The sequence below is a fragment of the Hemibagrus wyckioides genome, linkage group LG18 (genome assembly GCF_019097595.1).
Source record: "Hemibagrus wyckioides isolate EC202008001 linkage group LG18, SWU_Hwy_1.0, whole genome shotgun sequence".
Taxonomy (NCBI): domain Eukaryota; kingdom Metazoa; phylum Chordata; class Actinopteri; order Siluriformes; family Bagridae; genus Hemibagrus; species Hemibagrus wyckioides.
Genome location: NC_080727.1, coordinates 16,166,108 through 16,175,648, shown reverse-complemented (window position 1 = coordinate 16,175,648; position 9,541 = coordinate 16,166,108). Strand labels below are relative to the sequence as shown.

The following is a 9,541-nucleotide window of genomic DNA, read 5'->3' as shown; positions in this document are numbered from 1 at the left end:
CAGAGAGTGGGATTATAAATCATTATAAACACCAGAGAGTGGTATTATAAATCATTATAAACACAGAGAGTGGGATTATAAATCATTATAAACACCAGAGAGTGGGATTATAAATCATTATAAACACCAGAGAGTGGGATTGTAAATCATTATAAACACAGAGAGTGGGATTATAAATCATTATAAACACAGAGAGTGGGATTATAAATCATTATAAACACCAGAGAGTGGATTATAAATCATTATAAACACTAGAGAGTGGGATTATAAATCATTATAAACACCAGAGAGTGGGATTGTAAATCATTATAAACACAGAGAGTGGGATTATAAATCATTATAAACACAGAGAGTGGGATTATAAATCATTATAAACACCAGAGAGTGGATTATAAATCATTATAAACACTAGAGAGTGGGATTATAAATCATTATAAACACAGAGAGTGGGATTATAAATCATTATAAACACAGAGAGTGGGATTATAAATCATTATAAACACCAGAGAGTGGTATTATAAATCATTATAAACACAGAGAGTGGGATTATAAATCATTATAAACACCAGAGAGTGGGATTATAAATCATTATAAACACAGAGAGTGGGATTATAAATCATTATAAACACAGAGAGTGGGATTATAAATCATTATAAACACAGAGAGTGGGATTATAAATCATTATAAACACAGAGAGCGGGATTATAAATCATTATAAACACAGAGAGTGGGATTATAAATCATTATAAACACCAGAGAGTGGGATTATAAATCATTATAAACACAGAGTGGGATTATAAATCATTATAAACACAGAGAGTGGGATTATAAATCATTATAAACACAGAGAGTGGGATTATAAATCATTATAAACACAGAGAGTGGGATTATAAATCATTATAAACACAGAGAGTGGGATTATAAATCATTATAAACACCAGAGAGTGGGATTGTAAATCATTATAAACACAGAGAGTGGGATTATAAATCATTATAAACACAGAGTGGGATTATAAATCATTATAAACACAGAGAGTGGGATTATAAATCATTATAAACACAGAGAGTGGGATTATAAATCATTACTCTTCTAGATCTGTAGAGTCCTCAGTGCTCAGTGTGGTCAGTAGATGTTCAGTACGAGTGTCTTAGGTACAAATCTACAGAATCAAGGTGAAATAAAAGCAGGAGGTTGAGACTAAAGACTGTTTTCAGGGTATGATGTTGGACAACAGAGAATTCTTGCTCCTATGTTGAAGAACTTACAGCTGATGTGTGTAACACTTTTTAGGGTCTGTTATGCTCCAGAATGAGGGGTGGAGCTGATGACCAGGTGACCAGGTGACTGATGTCACTGTGCAGCTAATTGCTAATTACTAACTGAACTCAGAAAATCTCTAAATTATGACCCTGAGCCACTCTAAATAGAGCCAAATATACCTACATCAAATTTACAACGGACATTTCTAATAAACTAAACGCATTACAACTTTAATTTCCCTCATATTATTTTATGCTAATGATGTGGAGGTTTTTTTTTAAAAAGGTAATCCATCCCTTTTTTGAAATTTGGGATATCTGGGAAATGTGCATTAAATCTGGATACCTCTAATTCCCTCCAGATTCACTAAATTACAAAAAGTTCTGCTACTATAATAATACACCTAGTAATAATCCACTGGAATGTTGTTGATCTTTCGGCTGCTCCCTACATGTGTGAGTGGTCACCAAAGCGGACCAATTGGTCCGCACAACAACTTGGCACAGGTTTTACGCCGGACGCCCTTCCTGATGCGACCCTCCCATTTTTATTCTGGCTTGAGACCGGCACTACATCCAGTAGCTGGAGTTTGGGCACTGGCAAGGAATCGAACCCAGGCTTTCTGCATGGTAGGCGAGAAAACCTACCACTGAGACACCAGCACCCTAACAACCCTTTGGAATCCAACGTGAAATAATACGTGAAAATCTTAATAAATGACTTTAAACACATGAACTAATCTGTAAAGGATCTAAAGCAGGGATGGGAAAACAGTAACAGAGTGAGCTGCAGAGAACAGAGACCTCCATCTGCATGAGCTGCCTACAGAACCACATGCTGTTAGGGTTTCTGTTACAAAAGTAACACCACAACATCATGCACTGAGTGTCAATGCCGTTATCTGTGTGTGTGTGATGCTGAACATTCATGCCTGTTTCGTATTTAATGTAATAGTGTTGGATGTTGGATGAGGTAAACAGAGCATTACAGAGCTAGGTTACAGTTTTATGTAAATATGAACTAGTTTATATATTTGAAGGAAACATGAATGGGGTCTAAACATGATGCCTGCACAGGGGTCCATCACCACTGTCCAAAAGAAGTGTGTTAAATCTGGTTTGTTTCCACAGATCCCCACCCTGGATGTGACGTAATACTCGGCCTCCATCTGAGAAGCTCCATCTGGCCCTCGCCCTCGCCAGCTCCCTACCGTCGTCCCTCTGGAGCACTGGACACTCAGCTGACAAACAACAGACCGGACTGGACCGCTTTACTTCACTAGTCCAAGGCTTTAACATGTGATCGATGAGTGTGTAACCCGTCACGGCATATGTGACTAACGAAACCTGACACGAGATGACCAGCGCAGGGGTTTTAAAATCGCGCCTCTCAGACAAGGAGAACACCCACAAAATCTGTCAGCTTTTTCAAGAACGTGATTTTTAACAATTAGTCCATGCTTTTCTTTTATACCGCCCTCGGTTTGATGTGTACAGCTTAAGATCTTCGGCTTTATCAACAAAACAGAGAGGCACACGTGTATGGAGCAATGAAGTGACGTTTATAGAAACATTTAAGTAAATACATTAAAATAAAAAAAAAAAAACATCTTGTTAATGCAAATCACTCAAATATGGATCATGAATCAAGACAAACACACAAGTAGCTACTCCTAACGAATGCAAAACATTTTACTGTACAAAAATAGTTCCGTTATTGACCACAACTTTAATCGGACCTTAAACATAATTCTTTACAAAATCAAAGCATATGTTCAGTCAGTCAACAGAAAATCGTGGCACCATACATTCAAATCTACTGACATCTTTAATCAGCAAGAATATTTGGAATAGTGCGGTTTGTACAATACACTTTTTTTTTTTTTTGTATGGTATTTTACAGTTAGCTCTTTGGCTGATCTACACACACACACACACACACACACACACAGACACACACACACACACACAAGATAAAGTTTCAGTGCACAGTACTGAGATACCATCAGAGATCTCTAAGTGCTCAGTCACACCTTACAGCCTAGCGAGCTACTTATCACAAACGTGATGACAAGCAAACAGCGGGTTTATTTGCCTCTAATAGTTTTAAAAAAGAATATTATTACTTCATTATGCATTTTTGTTATTAATAGACACAGTACGGTACGTTATTGCCACTGAGAACACGGGTAAGGCAAAAATGAATCTGAGATTTCTACTTCTCTTCACGCTGACATCATGTGCAACTTAGATGAGAAAACTTTAATCTGTGTTCATACAACAAGGTTTTACACGTTAGCTGGAGGTTAATGAGGGAAGCTGCGAAACACGGCACACGTCTACTTTGGCTGTCTAACTTTTAGCTTACGGATGAAACGAAGCAGGGCTGAGTGATGAAACCATTTACACCATAACGCTGACGGCGTGGATCACGTCTCTATACCAGCAGCTCGAACTTCAATCACAGGTTTATACTAATGCACTCATCCCAATGTTATGGTTTCTACAGTAACAGTTCATTCACAGGGATGTGAACGGGAACACTCCATGTCGTTCAATTCAACTTTATTTCATTTGTATAGAGCTTTAAACAGTGGGCAGATTTACAGAAATCCTCATTTCTGTAAACTCGGAATTTAATATTAACTAACCTTAAAAATACAGATGACAAAAATGTGTATTTAATTGACGAAGAAACGCTTTAGCAGGCATTTATTTAACATATTTAAGCGGTTTGTGGGTTTTCTGACACGGGAAAGTCTTCAGGAGTGTTTTGTCTTTAAGTGAGAAGAGAGAGGCTGGTGAGAGGACGCCTGGTTATTGCTGCTGAAACACAAGTGACAACAGGGACTAACTGCGAGGACGTTCTGCAACATTAATTGTGAGTAAAAAGAGATATTGAGTGACCTCTTACGCTAACGTTAGCTGATGTTAACATGAATGTTAGTTCTTGATTACAAATGCATAAAACACTTCAGGATTTTCGTATAACTAACCCCACACTATTATGATTATTTTTCATGGCATTCTTCCTTTCTGAAATGTTGATGCAGCTTGAGAACACTAGAGACAGATGCAGGAACATTTCAAATAATGTTTACTGTCCACAGCATGAATCGCTTAATGTTGAGTGAACACTGTGTGGACGCTTCTCGTTGCAATGCTTTCATAGCCCAGGATGTGCTTAACTGACGTTCCTCAGTATGAGAACATAAACGGTGCAGGGCAGAGGTGTGCATCCAAAACACCTCAGAACTATGGGAGCGAGCGGCAGTTGGATAAAAAAGCAGTACTGTGGACGAGGCGTGTGATATATATATATACAATTTAACCTACGTTAGAATTACACTAACACGATTCATCACTCATAATACCTCCAGAGGATCAGTCTTTTATTCCCCAATGAAACAGAAGACGATCCAATCTAGAATCATTTGTGCACCTGGAAGCCACGCCCCCTTCCCTCCATCTTACCGGGATGTTTTCAGTTCATTCATGTGAAATTAATTAAATCTATCAGTTTTGGTTCGGCTTTGCTGAAAAATATTTCATTATTTAGTTAACACCAGGTAAATATATTAGGGTTTCAGATTTCAGGTTTTGGTGATTTTGGTCTCTGCCTTGTAAGCAGTTCCTGACTCCAGAATTGGTAATATTTCCTCCTTCTCCGCTCTCTTAAACAGGAAGTGCAGGAAAAGCTAGTTTCCTGTCTGGGGTTTGGGGCTATTGGTTTTGACAATTAAATAATTTAGAACGTTTTTGTCGGTCACAAACAGAATAAAAATTCTAGACCTAAAGCTCAGCACAGTTTGGGGATTTCTCTGATCTAACGCTATCTGATTGTAAAGTTGATATTTCATGATCAGGTTCAGCAGAAAAATGACCTCCATAAACACCTAAAGCAGGTGCTATCAAGTACTGGCAGCACTGCACCCTTAAGACTGTCTCTCAACCTGAGATTCAAGTGAATAAGCCAATTTCTAAATATATTGCCAGCGATACAGTGAACGCTGAAGATCTCTGCTGTCCATCAGTTCTGGTGATAGTCTGGGAAGCCTATAGGCATTTCACAGTGCTTTAAAGGCAACTGACCACAAAGGATTCATGCTACATTTGAGTTTGGTGTTTATACAGATGTTGATTCAATGGGTGTCAGTATCATTTCCTTCATATTTAAACTGAAACTATGAAAAGTGGCCAAAGACACTAAAAACACAGCTATGTGAACTAGCACACTGTGATTTAAAGATCATTACACTCACAGACAACACACAACTTCCATACGAATGAACATTACAATATGTGGATGCTCTGTGCATGTTAAAGTCAAAATTCAGCAGTTTTTATCCTTCTGTCTATCAGCTGTAGCGTCTGTGTGATTCCCAGCGACTGGATTTTCACCTGCACTGAGGGAAGAGGCGAAAATCTCTATACTAATTTCATGGCGAATCGGAGCCTATGGATATTTTCTTCATTTAAAGTTTAAGTCATATATGTGGAACAATACAGTAAAAACCTAAGAATCTGTCATATCTTTGCAGACCCATGCTACACAGAGGCACTTATTCTTCCCTCTGAAACAACAGATCAGAACTTCGGCTGAAGAATTCAACCAAAATACAGAAATGTTTTCGTTCCTTTTTTCAGGAAATTGGTTTGAATCCTTGTTTCTGGCAATCACACACGCTACAGAAGATATAGACGTAGACATGGATTGAAAACTGCTGCAGTCTTCTTTTTAAGCTTAGCTTTTGCATTTAGAAAATTGTTACACGTCACTAGGTGTCCGTGGTCGCATTGTAAAGCCATACGGCGCACATCCGCAACAAATGAGCCTCAGAGACCTCTGGATGTCCGGGTTTCTGAAGGCGTAGATGATGGGGTTTATGATGGAGCTGCAGATAGCTGGAAAAGCAGTGGCATACATGTAAGTTGCTGGGTAATATGTATCTGCCACCAGTGAGTACATGGCAAGTGGAACCCAGCAGAGCGCAAACGTGCCCAGGATGCCTGACAGTGTGGAGACGCCTTTGGCTGCAGAAGCGGCGTGTGAAGCGGCCCTGAAGTGGCGCTGCACGGCAATCTGCTGCGCGTGACGCACAGCAATCTTACAGATCTGGAGGTATAGCTGCAGAATGAGGGCGAAGACGAGGAGGAAGGAGACGGCAAGCGCGGCCGCGTTGCTCTTGTGCACCGGACGGCAGATACTGCATGTCGCTTCATCACGCAGGCAGTTCCAGCCGAGCACGGGCAACGCACCGAGGGCAGCACTGGTAGACCACACGAGCATCATTACCACGTAGGTGAAGGTGACGGCGCGCTCTGTGTGGTATGTAAGAGCGCTGTACAGAGACAGGTAACGGTCCACTGTGATGGCTAGCACATTCAGCACCGAGGCTGAGAAGGCGGTGATGAGCAGGCCGGCTGACAGCAACGTCACAAAGTCTGTGTCCAACATGTAGATGACGATGAAGTTCAGGATCAAACTCAGACCAGCCAGCAGGTCAGCAAACGCCAAGCTGGCCACGAGTGCAAACGTCGGTGCTCGCAGGGAGGGTGTGTGGGCGATCAGAGCGAGCACCAAGGCGTTCTCACAGCACACCAGCGTTCCGGTCACGCACAGCACCACATCCCAGGGATTGAGGGGCAGCAGCTCCACGCTCACGTTCTTCACCTCCTGCACATCCGGGATTAAAGTAGAGGTGTTGGGGTGCGTGTTACTCATAGCTGCGGCATGAGGATGAATCACTGACGGGAGAGATGGGGGAATGGGAGAAGAGGCGGGGCAGGATGGTGGTCATGAAAGAGATAAAAGTCAGGAGAAAACACCTACATCACCTTCAAAACAGCCTCAAATTTAAGCTCTTGTTAACACAGATAGAAATAAAACATTGCTCCTAATGAACATTTACAGCCCAGAATAAAGACCTAAAGAGATTAATGAACATCTAATTAGCACCAGTGTTTATACGGAGCTCATTCAGCTCTGAGCATTTCCTGTCGAGATAATTATAACCGCACAGGAACAGAAATATTCAAGTCTGAATAAAAGGACAAAGCAGCCCAGGCGGATTAAATTAGGAGTAAACACGCTATTTATAGACACACACAGACACACACACACACACACACGCACACACCTCATCTTTCACACTAATGCTAAGAAAACCTTCTGGAAAAATCGGTCACGTCTAGATGAACTAAAGCTAAAACGAGATTTCAGACAAAGATCATCACGAACCCAGGAGTCCGTCCGAGCCTCCATCTGTCTTCCCTCAGGTGAAGAAGGATGAAGATGGTGAGGATGATGAAGATGGTCTCGTGCAGTAACGCGTCTCGCATCACGCGCTGTTAAACGGGTTAAGGAAAGAGACCTGCTCTCAGAGGAGCTCGTTCAGCTCCGGTTTCTCTCCCCGCGCGTTTGCTGGTGAAGCTTCCTCCTTCACCGCTCCTGTTCAGAAGGTTGGCGGTTTCACGGACAGCGGCGTCCAGCTGCTCACACGCAATTGGTCTGCGCCCGGCTCGTGCATCCGTGGCGTCACGCTCGCGCACCATTCTGCCGCGATTGAGAGGCCGTGGTGTCTGTGCACGGGAGAGAGAGAGAGAGAGAGAGAGAGAGAGAGAGAGAGAGAGATGGACCGTTGTCATGGTTACTGGGATAAAGATCGAGGTGAAGACGACGAAATGAGGATGATGTACAGTGTAGAATTAACACATACTGTATAGAAATTTTTACACTGTATAGAACGGGATTACATTAAATTAGAATTAACAGTGATGAATTAGCATACTCTTCATAGAACTAATAAAACTTATAAGAAGGAATTAAGGCATGCAATTCAGAATGAACATATACTGTGGAAAATTAACAAATACAATGTAGAATTAATTATCAGTGTAGAATTAGTGGGCTTCAGGCATCACATAACTGGAGTGCAGAAGAGATGCTCGATATTATTCTCAAAAACAGTGTACAGTTTGTTATTATTACTGCTGAACCTCGTCTTTACCAGTTTCAGTTCAGGGAGGAAGTGAAAGACTTCTAAACATTTAGCAGTGTTTAGTAGCCCAATATTCAGTTTCTATAATAATTTACTGGCTACAAAACTCCAGTAGTCTGCCAGTCTGAGAAGCTCAGTGAAAACATCTCTCTGTGCCCCTACAGGAAAGAAGAGGTGATGCAGATGCAGTGCTTTATATGTGAGAACACAGCCTTCTAGATGCCCCCCTGCTCCTCAGACAGCCGCATCTGCCCCAGGCAGCTGGTCACGGCTTAAATTTTTCTTTATAGTTGTTTTAGAGATTAATAAAGAGATTGTCTAGCAGATTCACTTTAAAGATCATCTTCCTACATCGATATATTGTGTGTGTGTATGTGGGTGTTTGAGTGTGTGTGTGAGAGAGAGTGAGAGAGAGAGAGAGAGAGAGAGACAGAAAGGGACAGAGAGAGAGAGAGAGAGAGAGAGAGAGAGAGACAGAAAGGGACAGAGAGAGAGAGAGAGAGAGAGAGAGAGAGAGAGAGAGGGACAGAGAGACAGAGAGAGAGAGAGGGACAGAGAATGAGAGAGGGACAGAGGGACAGAGAGAGAGAGAGAGAATATGCATGAATGAAAACATTGAGAGTCACTTCCTGTTGAAGCCCTTGGTGATGATGTCACAGTGGGAGGGTCTCAGCCTGGGAGCCATGAAGTGTCCAATCAGCATCAGCGGATACAGTGGTACAGTCTGAGGAATATGTAGGACGTGGTATGAAACTATAAAAAACTATAATTTAAAGTAAACTTTAAAAAGTAGACAGACAGACAGACAGACAGACAGACAGACAGACAGACAGATAGATAGATAGATAGATAGATAGATAGATAGATAGATAGATAGATAGATAGATAGATAGATAGATAGATAGATAGATAGAAAGACAGACAGACAGATAGATAGATAGATAGATAGATAGATAGATAGATAGATAGATAGATAGATAGATAGATAGATAGATAGATATACAGATAGATATACAGAAAGACAGACAGACAGATAGATAGATAGATAGATAGATAGATAGATAGATAGATAGATAGATAGATAGATAGATAGATAGATAGATAGATAGATGTCTACTCCATTTACACCAGACATAAGTACAGGAACCATATTCTGCAGTGGCTACAGAGTGTGAACTTCTCTCACAATGAACCTGACATCTTTTTTTTTTCTTTAAGAAAAATACAAAAAGGGATGTAAAAGTACTGTTACTTTCCAATAATTCTCTAAGGAGGGTAAA

At 40.9% G+C, this 9,541-nt stretch overlaps 1 protein-coding gene across 1 annotated transcript; it reads right to left on the bottom strand.

Annotated features, from left to right (window-relative positions):
* Positions 1-825: 825 nt before the first annotated feature.
* gpr185a (G protein-coupled receptor 185 a) lies at positions 826-8,069 on the bottom strand. Its single transcript, XM_058414913.1, has 2 exons — positions 7,502-8,069; positions 826-7,008 (listed from the first exon to the last, which is right to left on the bottom strand). Exon 2 carries the CDS (start codon positions 6,983-6,985, stop codon positions 6,029-6,031), a length of 957 nt encoding a protein of 318 aa, XP_058270896.1. The 5' UTR covers positions 6,986-7,008; positions 7,502-8,069; the 3' UTR covers positions 826-6,028.
* Positions 8,070-9,541: the final 1,472 nt, after the last annotated feature.